The 17,269-nt window shown below is 52.0% G+C and overlaps 1 protein-coding gene across 3 annotated transcripts in view; it reads right to left on the bottom strand.

The window, feature by feature from the left end:
• The window catches only part of CAMKK1 (calcium/calmodulin dependent protein kinase kinase 1), a 108,037-nt gene that overhangs the window by 42,909 nt on the left and 47,859 nt on the right, over nt 1–17,269 (bottom strand). For all 3 annotated transcript variants that reach the window (XM_055726281.1, XM_027806291.2, XM_005439951.3), the window contains exons 3-7: nt 11,863–11,910; nt 10,086–10,139; nt 2,769–2,820; nt 2,135–2,268; nt 1,501–1,537 (exon numbers count right to left, since the gene is read on the bottom strand). In XM_055726281.1, coding sequence (XP_055582256.1) covers nt 1,501–1,537; nt 2,135–2,268; nt 2,769–2,820; nt 10,086–10,139; nt 11,863–11,910 — 325 coding nt within the window. The remainder of the gene's footprint in view (nt 1–1,500; nt 1,538–2,134; nt 2,269–2,768; nt 2,821–10,085; nt 10,140–11,862; nt 11,911–17,269) is intronic.

The following is a 17,269-nucleotide window of genomic DNA, read 5'->3' as shown; positions in this document are numbered from 1 at the left end:
CTTCCTTCCCCGTGAGTGTGCAGCAGAGCTCACAGCAGTCCTTCACCCCAGCAGTGATTAGCAAAGAGCAAACGCCACTTTCTTTGGTTTTGCTTTGTAGCGGGGGCATTTTTCAAAGGAGAAAGGTGCAGTTCATCATCAGCTGGGTCAGCAGCAGGAGGAGGAAACCCACAGGCTCAGTCCTGAGCACCTACAGCATCCCCTTGCTGCCGAGGGAACTGCAGAGGCAGAAGCTTGGTTTGCCTGCGTCACTCTGCCAGACCCGCTCACGAGATCCCAGGCACAGCAAAGAGGTGATGGGGCATGGACAACCGGGATGCAGCCACTGCTTGCTGCCCAGTGCACCCTCCCCAAGGTCCCAGTGGGACCAGGAGACGTGCCACTTGCCCTGCTGCTGTCGCTGCCATTTCTGGACCCTTATCTTGTTCCACAGCAAGAACTTGGGTTTGGTTTTGTTGGGTTGGGGTTTTTTTTCTTTTTCTTTTCTGCAGCTTTGACTTCCTCATGCATTTATTTTCATTCAACAAAAAAGCTTCCTCCCTCACCTCTCCCCCTCCTCTCCATCCCCAGGGGTTCAGGCCTTTAAACATCAGCCCCAGCCACCCTCGGCACCACACCTGCCCCTGCCTGGGCTGCCGCTTTACGATGCTGCCAGAATGCCCCTGCAGCTTCAGCAGAAAGGGAAAAAGTGGCCTTTCAAAGGCAAATAGCTTTGTTTGCTAAGCAGAGGCCCCTTGCACAGGCAGCTTCAAAAGCATCCCATAATTATTTCATGAGAAGCAGCCTTGGAGCCTATCTGACTGGGAAACAGATGTAACAGGGTCACACATCCCACTCCTCTGGGCCACCTCAGAGGGCACTTCAGTGCCTCCCTGGCCTGTCCCTCCAGGTTTTGCCTGACTGGGGGTCAGCCTGTGGCTGGCACCTCCAGGGCTGGGGGCAGAGGAAGACGGAATGGGTGGGAATCCCTCACCCGAGCCCCCCGCGGCAGGGTCTGGGTTCAGAGGCCAAAGGCAGCAGCGCTGCTCCCTTAGGAGCTCCCGAGGCTCGGCAGGCTGCTCCGTGTCTCCATAGGCATCAGAGGGGACACCCTGAGACGATGCTGCTTCCCAGAGTCTCTACCACTATCCACAGCCTACATAAGTCTGGAGAAACCAACCTCGCACCAGGAAGAGGAGAACCCATCCCTCACCCTTCCCTTCTCTCCTGGCCCCAGCACTGACACACACACAGGGGAGGGCAGAGCCGCCATCGTGTCTTTTTAGTGTCCCCATGGCAAGATGTGCACAGCTGTACTAAGACCCCCAGTTGCCTTACCCTACTGCAAGAGGCCCTTCCATCCCAGCTGCCTCTACAGGCGTTTCACTTTTCAGAAAAAAAACAAGTCTGCTGAAGCTGGGACACGTTTCCTCCAGGCATCGACCCCGAGCCCCGGTACATGTTACTTGCATCGCTAGGTCTAAGCCCAGATGGTTCTGTTCGTGTATACGAGTCACATACCCATGTACAAGTTGTCCTCTGCAGGATCGTCAAGGACCTGTAATGGATAACAGAGAGAAAAGGGGAAAGGAGAAAAAACAGCAGGAAAACAAAGAGATTTTAAATCAAGTAATATTTTACTGCTCCCTGTACACTGTGCTGAGCAGCAAAGCATTGAGGATGACTTAGGCTAATACTTCAAGGTTCCCAGAGAGAGGGGCTTTGAAGGGCACGGATTTTCCTGTCTCCAGGAAAATCTGGGCTTCTGCCTGTGTTTGGAGAAACAGCTTACTAATAAAGGTACTGCATGTCCTAATCTGACCTCAGGCAACAATGAGAACGGCACTGAAGTCTTGCACTAGTGCACCTTCCCAGGTTTGTCTACGCATGTTTCACTGCTCAAAGCTTGTTGCTGTTTCCATCGGCACAGCTAGCCGCCTTCTCCTGGGCACCAGCCCAAAGCCTAGGGTAAGCATGTCACTTTGTCACACGTAATCAGTACGATCTTGCTTGGATTCACCAGCCTAAATTTCTACATTTCTTAACTACTTTAAAACAATTTTGGCTGAAATAGGGGTGGCTGAAGAAAGAGCCTCTTGCTGCAATACAAATCCAACTTGTTTCAGTCTAGCTCGGGGTGGACGAAGCGGCTCACCTCTATCAGCTTAACAATGTTGACATGGTCCAGTTTCTTTAAGATGGCTATTTCCTGATAGACCCTGTCCAGCGGTGCCATGGGCTTTGGCTGCTCTCCGGAGGATGCTTTCGACCCTCTGGGAGGAGGACGACCTGCAAGCACGGTAACAAGGTAATGAGATCTTCCCGAACAGCTGGAGGTATCTGCAGAGGGGGCAATGGCTGCTCACTCCTGCGTACCAGGTGCTGGTGAACTGAGATTTCCAAGCCCCATTCAGACCAGCTCCTCCCAGCCCAGTGGCCCAGCCACTGGGGCCAGGTGCTACCTGAGGGGGTAGAAGAGCCCCTGGGAGGAGGGGGTCCACCTTGCCTAACTTCCAGCACTTAATTAGGCTTCACAGATGGTAAACACGGAAGGGTCAGCACTTCAAAGAGACTCAGAAAATCAAAGCCAGGAACCTAATTACCAAGTTCATTGGAGTTCCCTGCGGTTGTGCCCACCCTTTCACTATCCGCTGCATTTTAACCAGCCCCCAGCTACTTGGGCAGCTTACAAATGAGGCCAAGTTCTGCAGCCCTTGCAGACAACGTTTCTACAGAGATATTTGCCTGACCGAGGACAACGGGCAGACCTCTAAACGTGAGATACCCACGTGGAAATCCATACTGCTTCAAGAGCTTCTTTTTGGAGAGGACTTTCATAGCCTGAAAGGAGAAGAAAAAGCAGTGTTAAAACTGAACAAGAGCCAAAGTGCTCATTGCTGTGACCTGAGAGTATGCTGGGCATCAGGGGCTGGCTCAGGGCTGCTCCTCAACCTAGGGAAGAAGTCTCCTGGTCAGTGGTAGCCACAGCAGAGATACACGTTGATACAGGCTTTGCTAAAAGCACCGCTAACCATCTGTTTCATTCCTCTTTTCCCAGGAAAAAAATAAATGGGTTCGATTTATTTTAAATGAGACAAAGAAAAAGGAGCCCAAGTTCCGCATTTGGGGCAAGAGCTTGAGGGAAGAGGGGGGTTCCTCTAGCTGACCTTCATGTACCTGCTGCTGCGGCATGCCACGAGTCAGAGCCACTTCAAGGCTGCTCCACCTTACGTTTTGCTTTGCCAGAGGCTCTAGGAAGCAAAAAAGTTGGGATCTCACAGGCGTACAGCTAACACCCTCGCAGCTGACACCGCAGACCTGGAACAGGGTGAGGACACAGCCCTTCCACCAGCTCTGCGCCACCCAGGGAGGCTTTTTGTATTCCCTGAGACTATTTTTGCCCCATAAACCTCTTCCACGCTGCCAGAGCAATAGAGAGCACCCACAGTGTGACCCAGCACCATGCCCAAGACCATGAGCAAGCTGCTGAACACCTGTCCCTGCACCATCAGGAACGGGGAGGCCAGCCCCGTGCAGGAGCACGGCGAAGGTGCAGGGAGGGAAGCAGGATTTTACTGGTGGCTTCCCTCCCTTCTCATACCTGGTGGCACGCTGGGACCGCTGCGAACCCAGGCAGCTGAGGGGGTCAGGGTTATTTTTTCTGCCATGCAATTGGCATTAGCACAGTGGCAAAAGGCAAGCTGAATTTAATAAACTGTCTCTGCGCCTCCATCTGCTCGGTGCATTAATAACCCTTTGAGGGTCACTCAAACAGCCCTGAGTGGCCCAACAGATAAATACTTCATAAGAAACCAGCTCACGGGACAATTTGCTTAGAAAAATAGTCTATGCTCCCAGGAGATGGGATGGTCACTGGCTCCTTCCCCTAGAATAGGTAGTTACTCCTATTCATTAAGCATCCAAATCTGTAATTCATGCTGGAGTCACCCCTGTGACATATAATTAACCAAGGACTCCTGCAGGACACAGTCAAATGCCAAGGAATTTTGCATTAATACCGTGGAGGCCGGCTCTCTGCACGCTACCTGTTTTTAATACATACACCAGGAACAGGTCACCAAAAACATTTCAGCAAGCTCCTTCCCGGGCTGTTTTTCCTGGAGGCAATGCCACCACACACCCCAGGATCCCCACCTCCCGCCAGTGCTCCCGCTACAGCCAGGTTCACGGCTCGTTGACAAGATTGTTATTTTTGGTACTGATCCAGTGAAATCCTCTGGATTTGCACCCGTGTAATTGAGATGAGACACTGTAGTTCTCAATCCTGCCTGACAGCTCCCCAGCCAACTGTTGGAAACAACAATGTTGAGAGAGACGCAGAAGTGCTTATCTTTTGCTTAGCACAGTGCTGCGTCCAGTACAGCCAGCCAAATGATTCCTGGTCTGCTGAAAGAGGATCCAAGATGTGCACAACCACCTCCAAGGATGGCCAGGACCAAGCCTGGAGGACTTCCTACACTGCCTGCTTTTTTTCTATATATATAATGAAAATTTAAAGAGGGGAAAAAAAAAAAATAATCAAAGGAATTGGTACACAGCACACCTATTTCTCTTTCAACCATCGCCAGCCCGGGAGGAGAAGGCTCCTCTTGCTCCCATCCCACCTTGAGTCCTCCCTGCCTCATGGCAAGGAGCTTTAGAAGAAGAAAGAGATGCAACGTGCTGGCTCTGGGCAGGGGCTGGAGGCAGCAGCAAGGTTTGGAATGGAGCAATAGCAGAGACAAGAAAAGCTCTTGGGGGACAGAAACAGAGGGAACAAGAGCTGCTGCTGGCACCCGAACTCCTTGAAGGATGCTACAAGGGGTGACGGGGCGATGGGTGGCAGCTAGTGTATGGCAGGCAAGGTGGCTGTAAACCACCCCTCCTGCTGTGCCAGGAGCACCGGGATATGCCTGGAACGGCTTCAAAGCACCAGTATCTGCTGCTACACCAGCAGGGCTGGATCAGGAGAGAGGACCCGTCCCACCGCGCTTTCAAACGCAAACAGAGGATGAAGAGCAAATTTCAGCGCGCAACGGGCCACAGCCACTTAATTATCACAAGAGCAGAGGCAAGAGCAGACGGCGGCGAAGGCTGACGGCAATCCCAGCGCGAGCTGGCAGGACAAGGCTTCCTGGCGGAGTTGTACCTGTGCATAATGCGGGAGCAACACAGGGATGCTTCAGCAAACCTCTCCTTCCAGGCTCACTTGCATGAAAGAGCCAAAGACATTTGTACTCACAGGCAGAACTAATTAGCCAGATAATGCCTTTCTGATAAAGAACCAGCACAGAGCCAAGCCAGGGGATTTTCCCTTTGCGCTGGTAAGCCTTGCTTTGGCTTCCTCAGGAAAAAAGGGAGCCTACAGAAGATTTCCCCCACACAAGCCCCTGCACCCACCTTCCTTCCGACTATTCACGCATGGGCATGAGTCCTGACCCTTTCCTTTGAAAGGCAGCTGAAATCGTGCCCTTTTCTCTGAGGCATGTTTATTATCCAAGTTTACTTCTCTCCTAGCAACCTTGCAGCTGGAAACCACTGGGAAGCTGCCCAAGGGAAAGGAGATGCCAGGTTTACAGAGAGGAGGGATGCCCGGGACAGCAGCTTCCACAACAGCAGGACCTTGAACCTGCATCCTGCTGTTGGTAATGACAACAGCAAAACGGCCATTAGTTGTGGGAGGGAAGGGTGACAAAAATGGATGGAGCCAATGGAACTCATCCCCTGTCCTTCATGACGCTTTCACAGCACTTGGAATATCATTTTATTTGCCGACAGAGACTTGCGTTGCAAGGGCAGACCCTACCTGCAGCTCCCAGGGGAGTGGGATGTTGCACAGAGGATGCTACTAACCACCCACATCCTTGGCTAGTGAGTGATGGCACCCTGCAGGAATGCCAAGCAGACAGGAGGGCACTTCCAGCCCTTCCTCACCTGTCCTGTCTGACACCCCTCAGATGAAGCGGCTCAGGGGGAAGCTCTGCTGGGAGAGAGGAGTGCCACGCACTGCAAGAAAACCCTCAGCCAGCCAGGCTTAGCTGCAACGGCCCTAAAATCCTGCTCCTGCTTTCATCACCTTTTGTCCGCCCTTTGTCCTGGCGGCAGCAGAATGACATCGACAGGCTGTTCCCATCCACGCTGTGACACCACAGCAGGGATGCCTTCCCAGCGCAGCCGTGCCCACCTGCTGGAGGCTCCTGCTCTTATCCCAGTTGTCCCGGCTCCTCACAACCCCACTGTGGAGCAGCACGGGCTGCTAAAGGAAATCAGAGGCTGGTTCCTCGGTCTTTGCCACGCTGGAGCGTAGCTGGCAGTTCAGTAGCTGTTATGTGAACTGGGGGATGAGAAACACAGGAGCCGTGCCTTCCCTTCCCACCTGGAAGTTCTGGAAGACCAGGTGGGGTCTCCAGGGGCTAGGAAGTTCCAGGCTTGCTGCTGGCCACTTGCTCCTCAGCAGCAGCACTTTGCTCAGCCCTCTTTTCATAAATCTGGAAGGAATTTCTCCCCAGCATTCAGAGTTGGTAGAAAAAAGCCCTCCGTGCTCAGGTTGGTAGGTAAAAACAGGCAGAGAGCATAAGCACACAAATCTTGTTTCTTAGGAAACCAGATTAAAAAAAATTGGGAAAAAAAAAAAAAGACACACACTGACAACCTACAACGCTATTGCTTTTGTCCAGAAGTAGCACAACAAATGTACATCATAACCACTTTTCTTCGCAAGCTGATTTAGAGATGGAAAATAGGAAGACGACATGACCTGAGGCATCACAGAATCAAATTCCATCAGCAATTGACTCCAAACCAGATCTCTGCCTGGGCACATTTGCCTTTGCTTTTTATTTGCTGCTTTTTCACAGAGCTTGGCTTTTCTTCTTTTTTTCCCCTAGTCACTGTCAAAGGCACCTCCTGCAAACTGAGACACTGAAACCTTTCCAGCTGTAAAAGGCTCCTCAGCAGAGCCCCACAAACGCTGCTGTAACAGCTACACATGGCCAGCGGCAGCCAGGACCGAGCGCAGTGGCACGGACCTCTGTTCTGGGAGCCAGCTCCTCACCCTCACGGGATCTCCTCCTCGGAGGCAGCAGTGGGTCACATACTTGGTGCTGAAAGTTCAGTTTCCTAGGTCTAATACATTCCCTGCATCTGCTGATGCAAGTCAGCACCTTTCCGAGCCCTCCTTGCACTGCAGTTGTTCACAGAAATGAAGGATAAAGCTCTTGGAAGCTCTCTCTCATCTTTAATGGAAGGTAAAAAAACACACAAAGTAAACACAAGGCATCTACATTTTTCTTCAATGTGGTGATCAGCTTTTTTTCCTTGAGAGTTTTTCCTAATTCTAGGTCAGATCCAAAACTCATTAAAGCCATAGAAATCTTTCCTTTTGTTTTGACAGGAGCTAGATTCAGTTCCTGGTACCTATAAACTCTTCCTTTCCAAAGAGAGCTAGCAAAGGGCCCCATGCCTCAGCAAGAATCAGGAGCCACACTCTGAATTATACTTCAAAATAAAAATTTTCCGCTTTCTTTAAAGTTTTGCTGCTTTTTATTGCAGCACGCTAGCTTAAAGAAAACAAAGCAGGCAGCAACACCCTGGCCTCATGCTAGAACCCTCCAGAGCTAAACTTGGGGGGGGAAATAAACACGCAGAAAAGACCCTCCCCGACTACCAGAATCTTCTACCAACTGCTGGTAACAGGCAGTTGCATTAGGCATCCTCCCTGGGGGGTCGGACCTCGGGGGTCTAAGACGACACAGCCTTGGAGAGGAGGGATCAGCAGAGCAGCAGGGAAGTTATCTCAGCGCTGGGAGGGCACGTGGGGACTTAAGCAATCACCAGACAGTTTTGCAATTAGCTACTATTTCTCTGAAGTTTTAAAAGGTCTGCCAGCTCCTGGGCTGCTTTAACATCTCGGAAAAGTGGAGGTGTCTCCACCATGCCCCCTCCTCTCCTCCATGCTGACACCCACCGCGCCGATGCTCTGGCTCTGGTGCCATCTCTCCCCGCGGTAGCGTTCCACACACCTCCCAGGATCCCAGGCTCAATCCCCTCCCCAAAAGGAGGATGAGGGCAAACCAAGGATCACGTCCCCTGCAACACTGGTGGTGGTAAGGGGGTCTGCATGCCCCAACCCTCTCCAGGTAGCGAGGCTGAAACAGTGCCCAGGCACGGGAGCCGCTTGCAGGCTGCAGTAGCTTTAAAGTGTTTGCTAAGATTAGAAAAAGAAATGGAGATTAAGTGGGGATTAACTAACACACACCAGGCTAACCTGGACACGGGCTTTCACTTTTGGCTTTGATTTGACCAGCTAAACCTACATCCATGGTGTTAATCCACATCCAAAACGTGGACAAGAACGCAGCAGGCAATGCTAACTGAAACCCAGCTCTCTCGGGCCGAGCTGTGACAACCGCCCTGGGCATCCAGTGTCAGGATTCCCACAGCAAAAAGGCAGCGCCAAAAGGTAAAAAAAAAAATTAATGTATTTTTGAATGCAAAAATATTTTCAGCTGGAAATAAATGTGATGCAATGCATTCCCATCGTGTGTCCCTGGTGCTGGCACTGCCCACACGGGTGGGACAGGAGGGTCAGGGAAGCATCATTGCGCCCTGTGGAGCAAACCCAGCCTGCAGGGCACGGGAGGGAGGATTCGAAGGGCAGCAGGGCAAGGGAGCATTGGAAACAGCAACCGCGCTGGGGTGGTGGGTGAGTCAGCTTGGAAAGGACGGGAGATGGAAAGACTTGTGGTTCCTTTGCTTGGCCAGCTCCAGGGCATTGCATCCAGATTTTTGTCTCATCTCTTCCATCCTTCATTTCAAGACATTTCTCCTGCAATTTCATGGCTGCTGGAAGCATGGGAGGGCTAACGAGTACTAACAGGCATACAGTTCCCACCCGACGCCTCCAACCCCGTATAGTGCTTGTAAATCCAAGGGTAATGGAGGACAGGCTGGCTGGGGAGCAGCGGGGAACCAACATGTTCGACACCCCCACAGCTCATTCTTATTCCCCTTTGTACCAAGCCCAACAGCTGCGTGCACTGGCACAGGGAGCAGCACACAAGTCTGCCTGGGTGCCCCAATGGCCCCACTGACACCCACATGAGGCCACACACACGGTGGCAGTGAAGGCAGGACCGCTCTCACCAAGGGCAGCGGAGCAGCAGCTGAAGCACAGGGCTGGACTGGGTGGGCTGAGTCGAGGGCAGCCGGGGTTCAGGTTCAACAGCGCTGCAACCACCCAGCTCTGCTCACCAGATTCCTGCCCTGGGATCCACCAGAACCTGCTGAAAGCTGTTTTTACAAGCCTCAGGCACAGTCACACACAGCAAGGCAGTTTTCCCTTTTGCCAGCCGACCAGCTGCTGCTCTCAGCCTGAGCGAAACCATTGGGCAAGCTCCAAGCTCAGGGACACGGGCACACCTGCAGACAGATTTTGCAGGAATTCTGGCTGGGATGGTTAGGATTTACCTGCCTCTGAAAGGGGAGGAAGAGAGAAGGAGCCTTCAGTGTCAGCAGCCTTTTTGAATCTGAAACCTTCCAACTCTGGCTTCAGCTCAGCAAAGGATTTAAAAGCTGAGGTTTGCCTTCTGCCCTGCACCCTGACAGCGAGGTCCCGTTTGGTGCAGAGGGAGGCATCCTGCCAGGGGGTAAGATGCAGGGGAGCCAGGCACTGCCCAGCATCTTTCTGATAGATGCCCCCTTTTCCTTACAAAACATGCCTGCTCGTACCAGGCCAATCTTCCCATGCAAGGGCAGGTGCTAAATACCACCACCCACACGCCTCTACTTTCAGGTGACCTGCTTCATAGCTGGAAAATGTCAAGACAAATCAGCAAGACGCTTCTGCAGCCTGCCTCCCAGATCCCCGCCTGCTGGATAAGGCAGCCCACCTGACTCCCCTCCTGTTCGGGGCTGCACGCCAGCAGGCATGCAGGCAGCAGCTCCATGCCCAGCAGGGAGATTTGGTTCCTTGCATGCCACCCAAATCAGAAATGCATGTGCTAAAAGCAGCCAGGCAGAGGGGACCTGGTGCTCGGAGGGGAGGGGGGGCAAAGGGAGATGAGGAGCAGCAGCAGCAGTGAGGAGCGGAGGAGAGGGACACTTACGTAATACTTGTCATCATTCTCATTGTAGGCCAGTTTCACAACACCATAGGAACCCTAAAAATAAACACAAATTGCACAGTCAGTTCAGCAGCTTCATCTCATCTCCTTGCTGCAGGCTGGCACACTGTGGCCTTACACAGGGAGGTGGAGGGAAAAAAACCCCAACAAAACAACCCCACCCCCCCCCAAAAAAAAAAAATATAAATCTTCGAGGCCCCAGGCTGTGCCTTCCCCCTGAGCAAAGCCTGCAGTGATGTGACCCCGAAGTGAGGTCGCACATTTTGGCAGCTCTGTTGGAGCCACGGGGTGCTTGAGGATTAAGAGAGTCTGGAGGAGCTGAGCATTAGCCCTGAGCCAAAGCCACCATGTCTGTCTTAAACGTGAGCGGGGAGCAGAGAACAATTTTCAAGCACACTTTCTTTGTGCAAGTTTCAAAACTCTGCATGAACACCTTTCCTGCACTTCTGCACAAGACCATTTTCAGCACAAACCCTCTCCATCTCCCGATAGCATACAGGACCTCAGTGCAGACCCACTGCCTGCTTTCCCAGGGATGCAGACCTGAATTGCTGCTGTACTCACAGCTCCAGTGACAGCCTGAAGCCAAACTCCATCCAAATCCCTATTTTCCCCACAGTTCTGTGTTAACATGATACATTTTATGCAAGCGAGACACGATGGCTAGGTACCATCCCCGACAGATGCCTGCTGAATAAATGAGTGGGATGAACACTAGAGCCTTCAAAACATTTCTCTTGACTTCCCTGAGAGCTGGAAAGTGGGTCCTGGTCTCAAAGGAGACTGACCAGCCACCTGGCTGATCCAGAAGCACAGCAGGTCCAGCAGACCCTCTACCAGCCTCAGGGTGCCTACGTGCTCGCTGTGACCTGCCGGGAAGGAGAAGGCAGGGGCAAACCCACTAGAGAGAAGGCTTCACGCTCTCCTTAAACCTACTTAAGCCAATGTCAAAGCCATGAGTGGGTCTGAAGCGGTGGGTGGCTTTCAGACGACATCTGCTGTACCACCGGTGGTGGTGTCTCCAGCCTTGCACGCTGCCCAGCAGCCAAGCACGAGCAGCAAGGGTGCCTCCTCCCACGGCCTCTCGCTCTGGAGAGGACTTTGGGCTAACAAATTTTGCAGTGCAGGTCTCTGCAGCTCAGGCTGCAGTCCCTCCTGGCTGCAATGTTCTGACTGCAAAGGTAGGTGCAGCTTCCAGGCAGCACCGTGGACCCATCTGCAGTGGTGGCAGACGGCCAAGCGGGCAGGTGTCTGAACTGCTCACCAGCCCAGAACTCTAAATAACTTTGGAAGAATCTCTTCTGAATCATTCTGCAGCTTTTAAATGCTGACTGGAATTAAACCAGCATTTCATTCACGGACCTAAAAACTTAAAGTAGTGCTGATGGGGATCAAACACCTGCCCTGGTCTTTTTTTTTTTTTTTTTTTTGGTTTTCTTTCCTTGTTGGGTTGTATTAATGCAGCAAAGGCTCTCGGTGTTACATTTGGCAAGCAAACACCCTGGAAGGGAGCCAGCATCACCACCTTCAGAGGAAAGGAAAAGAAATTTAGAATTCAGGGGAAGTAGCTCCACTTTGACCTTGAACAAAACTTTCTCAAACTAATAAGGAAAAAAATCTCGAACAAAAAACAACCCCAAAACAAACAACAGTTACAAGGAGTCTTGGCCAGTAAGATCTCCTGGGCTGGCACAGTCTTTCCACCTGTCCTCGTGTGCATGCATTCTGCTCGTGCCAAACCCAGGCTCCAGGAACCTACCTTGCCTATTTCGCTCTGCAGCTTGTACTGGTTTAATTGCACGCAGTCCTGTGGATCAAAAGGAGAACATAATTAGAGTATTGGTTTAAAGAAATGACTGAGTTTGAATTAATATCAAGTAGAGGCAGAGTGCTGAATAATGAAAGACTAAATCTTATTTAAACTGGTATGTTACACAATAAGCACTGCTTGTTGGTTTTGGTGGGTTTTTTTTTGACAGCTCAGCACAAAGCAGTTCGGGCTGAATTCTGACTCCGGTGAGCTGGTCCCTCCAGCCTGAATCCCCGGCATCGCTCCAGATTCAGCCCCGTGACCCTGCCAGCAGCCTCTGGGCTCTCTGCATTAACCGTCTATACTGAACTGTGCTCAGCACCAAGCAGAGAAAGAGCCGCCCCCAGCTCCCCAAGGCTCCCACCCCCCCAGGGTCACAGCACGAGCCCCTGCCCTTCCCAGCACCCTGGCAAAGCCAGGGACCCCCTGCGGGCCGTGCACGGCTGTGGCTGCACCCTGAGGAGCCTTCACCTGGATCCAGCCATGCTGCTTCGCTGTGCAACACAAACAGTAATGGATTCCCTTTAGGCTGATACGATATTTGCTAAAATAACTTACCCCTAGGCAGGTCTGATCTCTGTTTGCAAGCTCTCCCTAGCACTGAAATCCCAAGGAATGGGAAGGTGGTGGATGCAGACCCCCAGCAAGCTGTGACGAGGGTGCAACGATGGGGTGCTGAGTTACTCCATGGACCAAGAGTGCTGCAGGGAGTGATGCTGGCCCCAGGCAGTGACCGCTGGAAAGCGAGGTGGAACAGAAGAGCCAGGCAGTCGCCTGATGTTAAAGCCACCCTCCTTCAGTGCTGTACCACCTAAAGCAAAACACTGCCACAGCAGCAGCAAAACCTCCACGTCTCCATTCCCCTTGGAGCTGAGCCCTCTGCCCTCCGCCACCACAAGAAGCAAATCCCGGATGCCGCAGGAGCACGGGGGGCTGCAGGCGATGGGCACAGGGGGAGCAGCCTGCACTGCCTGCACCGAGCTCTCCCTGCGGCTACCAGGGGGGGACCTGCTGGTGGCCACCGCCATGGGGGCTGCGGGAGGGCAGCACCCACCTGGCTGCAGCACAGAGCTCCTGGCAAAGCATCAAGGGCACTCCTGCGGAGAACTCTGCGGCGCTGGCAGCAGGAGCGTGGGATGCACGTGGTCCTGGCTAAATGCACAGCACTCAACTGCATTGCAGGGGAGGGGAGAGCCCCAGACTCAGGGGGGTGAGGCAAGGGGGGAGCTCCCAACCACAGCACATGGTATGGGCTGAGCCTTCGATGGGACCCCCTTCCCCACCCAGCAGTTTTGAACACAGTATTTCTCCTCCAGGGCTGCCAAGCACTAAAGCAAGCTGGACATTTGCTTCCAGCCTCTGCACCGGGCACTCCTTTGGGAACAAAGCTGATATAAAAATTCGCAGACAGGTAGATTAGCCTTCCCATAAACCTCAACATAGCCCTGAAATCTACAGAAGCAGCACCGGGACAGCAAAGTGGTGCCGGACACCTTCCATCCGTTTGTAAGAACTGGGGGTGTCACAGCCCTGGTGCCATGCAGCATCCCCACGGAAAGCAATGCTCCCATCCCCCTCACAGGACGCATTAGAGCACTGATGGGGTAGATGATAATTTTGACTTTTCACCATCACCAACAGAAAACACTCCTAAGTCCAGTGATGGTCACAGTGAAGGAGAATAAAGGAACAGGGAACTGATGACTTTTTAAGCTTGCAAGCAATGGCTTGTCAGGAATACAAGGAATGACTTAAATCTTACATCTTTTTTCCAGTGAAAGAAGGTTTTTTTCCACCACCCTAACAGGGAAGATAAGCCAATTGTGAGTAATGGAGCCACAGCAGTGTTTTAACTGCTGCTAGCAAACCACGTATCTTTCCAAAAATCAAAAAGCAATCCATCAGAACTGGAAGCAACAAGAAAGGGGAGAGCATGACCCTGCAAAAGCCAAGATGTAAAGCCCAAGGCCACTGAAATACATGGAAAAGAAAAATCCCATTGAATTTTGTAGAAAGGACTCCCCTCCCCAAAGGAGGGTGGGCAGCAAGCAGGAACCCCGGGTACAGACACATGGAGGATGGATTTCCTTGCAAGCACTGTGCCAGCAGATCCACCCCCCAGCGTGATGCTGTGCTTTGCACGGTGGTGACTTTCACCAGCTATGCAGGAGCAGCTTTCTGTTGTGGTGTCCTGCCCGGTGTTCCCCTGTGCTCAGCTTCGCCTTGTGCTGTGCAAAACGGCAGAGATGGGGAAACACTCACCAGAGCGGCTGAGACAGGTGGCAAAAGTGACCACCCCTCTGAGCCAGCCTCCAGCCACCTCGGTACCTCCTGCTCTTCACACCAGCAAGCTTGCCATAACAGGACCTGGTCACCAGGCCTCCTCCCCCAAGCAGGGATTACTCACACAAGTAAATACAGCCTTCTACACATAGCTACAGATGCTCTGGTCTGGACTCAGTACCTTGTTTCAAGCCAAGGTGGCAACTCCAAAGCATCACATTTGCCACGGCTTCTTGCCAGCACAGTGTTGAGGAAGCCTCAGTAGCACTTTTTCCCTCTTTCCTGAAGGAGCAGAGTCCTTTGTGCGGGATGTAGCTCAACCAGCTGGGCAAACCCCTTTACAAAGCATTTAGTGCAGCTGAGGAGGGACCATGCCTTGTCCGTGTCCGAGGCACCAATGCCTTTGACCCCGACCATCACCTTCCCACCACCCCTCTCACCTCTGGTTCGAAATTACTGCTCTTATCCCACCCCGGATCCGATCACCTGAAGCATCCCTCTGGTCTTCACTGCTGCTGAATGGAGCTTGTGAGCAACGCCAAGACACCCGCCTTTGGGGGATGGTTTTTTGAAAGGGAGGGATAAATACTGGGATGGGAACACCCAGAGAGGGTCCGAGGGAAAGGCGGTGACAGGGTCTGCAGCACAGCCTCCCAGAGTCTACACTCGCTGTCACCACATCCCTACCTGGTCCGTGCCTCCATTGCTCTCCACTCAGGTAATTAATTACTGGTGAGAAGCACTCTCAGCTTCTGCGGTGCTTTGAGCACTTGAGCCCAATGCCCCAAAAATCAAAGCAGGTTATAGGTGCTTTCTGCCTTTGTCTCTCCTTGCAGAAAGCCCGTAATTCCCAGCTGAAGCGACTCCCGCCACGCGTTGCTGCAGCCGGTCAGGGCTGTTATTATGTTATTTGGTTCTCCTGCAGGAAGCGGGATAATTGTACTGTTCCTTTATCGGAGAAAAACACCTACCTCTGGGCCAAGTGTTGCTTAAAGATAACATTGCACGATCTTCTTGATTTCATCACATCAATGCATTTGCAACTGCTGATAAATACGAACAGAGCAAGAACCTTAATGAGAACCTTTAATGAAAAGCTATCAGCAAATGTGACCGGTGTGCCTGTCCAAGCGTGCAATAATTGTTCTGCCTCAAAAAAACCAAGATGCCCCATTTGTTACCAAGTCCAAGGTACTACTGAAGAGAGGGGGAAATCAACGCCACAGAAAACAAAAATGGATCCAAAAATTCATAAAGCACACTGAAGTCCAGAGCCCAGGCTCAATTCCATAAACCCACTGCTCCCATCACTAGGTGACAGCAACCCCGAGACATCGAGAACTGAGCCTCTGCGGTCCAAGGGGACACAGGAATGGGAAGGAAGAGCCAGAGCTGGTTTTCAAAGACAGACATTTCTGAAAACAATCAGACTACATACGTACATGCATATATAATGGAGAATTTTGCCCCCTAAAAGAAGCCAAATTCACCAATCTGAAAAGAATTATATGTTTCAACAATTCAGAGATATTTAAAGAGAGGCACAGGAAAGAAAACTGGGAACTAAAAGCCAGTAATGGAGACTACACTGGTTGCAACTCATCCTGTCTGGAAGAGGAAGTGAAAGCAGTTCTAAACCCAGACAAAATTAAAATAAAAACCAGAAAAAGGGGCATTAGGGGCAGCAATGAATGCAAATTAGAAAACAGTTCAGGGACAGAGAAGGACACACAGGAAGCCCAGAGCTCACGGAGGTATGAAAAATAAACAGATTTTTAAACATCATCCAGAAACAGATGCAAAACAGAAAGCGCAGCACCACGAGTGGCTGCTGCAAGGAGCACTGGCCACGGCTGGGCAGAAAGTGCAACAGTGAGCACGACCGTCCGGGCTCACCCACCCGAGACCCTGCAGCTGGATGCAGGAGGCCATGCACCCACCGGGTCCCTGGGGTACCACCGGGAGAGGGGCCATAACAGGAGGGGGCTGGGACCGGTGGGATGAAGGCAGCCCCCTTCCAGCCCCTCCCGCCACAGCTGCTGCTTTGGGCTTTCTCCTGCTCTCTAACCTCCCCCTTCAACAAATTGGAAATGTAACTTCTCATCAAGGTTAATTAATCCAAGGAAAAGAAATTAGCAATGCCTGTGGGATATTTGTCTTTGAAAAAAATGTTTTCCACCTATCTTTGATCTTTTCAAGAGAGCTCTCATCTGAGCACCGCAGCAAGACCTCTAGAAGAAATTGGTTTGGGGGACTCGTGGGCTGGAAGGGGAAGGTCTCCAGCCCACGCTGTGCAGAAGCTCCGTCCCCGCCACTGCCCTGGTCCCACCTGGCTTTACCTTCATGGACAGCAAGGAAATTATGACCTTATGAAGAAAACCAGGCAGCTCCCAGAGACTGGAGGAGCACAAAACCCAGATCAGCCCGGTGCCAAAGCACTGCCTCTCCCAGCTCTTGACATCAGTTGCTTCCAACCAGTTGGCCAGCCAAGCAGGAGACCTACAATAAAGATGCGAAAAGCCAAGGAAAGAAAGGGCAAAGTGGTGATTTATTTTCTGTGCCTCTGGAATAAGCCACGGACATCGAGCATAGGAAAATTCCCTTTGTCAGCTCGTCCTCCTCCCTGCACACTTGGGCCAGCAGCAGCACCAAGGAGGGAGAACGCGCTGGCTTGACTCATCTTCTCCACTCCTGCTGAAGCACACATGGCCTCGCTGAGTGCCACAACAGCGCCTGTCTGGGGAGCTGGGATGCCTGCCTGCTGGTCCCAAGGGATGGGGAGAGCATGCAGGCACTGGGGCTACAGGAACCGGGATGCCAAGGGGTGGGTGGATGTAGGGAGGGAAAAGGAACATGTGAAAAAGGACGATTCAGCCAGAAGAGACTGGAGAAGAGAAATTATAAAGCAATTAACCGTGCTGGCAGGTCTGGGGAGCAAGCCTGGAAAAAAACATCATTTATCCTTCTAGCTCTTGCTAGCTAGAAGCAGCTCTTCCTAGCTTTAACTGTCCAAGTAAGACTTTTCTTGCCTACCTAAAAAGGTTGGTTTGGGATGGCAGAATAAAAAAACCCC

This window comes from Falco cherrug, chromosome 1, assembly GCF_023634085.1.
Source record: "Falco cherrug isolate bFalChe1 chromosome 1, bFalChe1.pri, whole genome shotgun sequence".
NCBI lineage: Eukaryota > Metazoa > Chordata > Aves > Falconiformes > Falconidae > Falco > Falco cherrug.
This window is presented reverse-complemented; position numbering and strand designations above follow the sequence as displayed.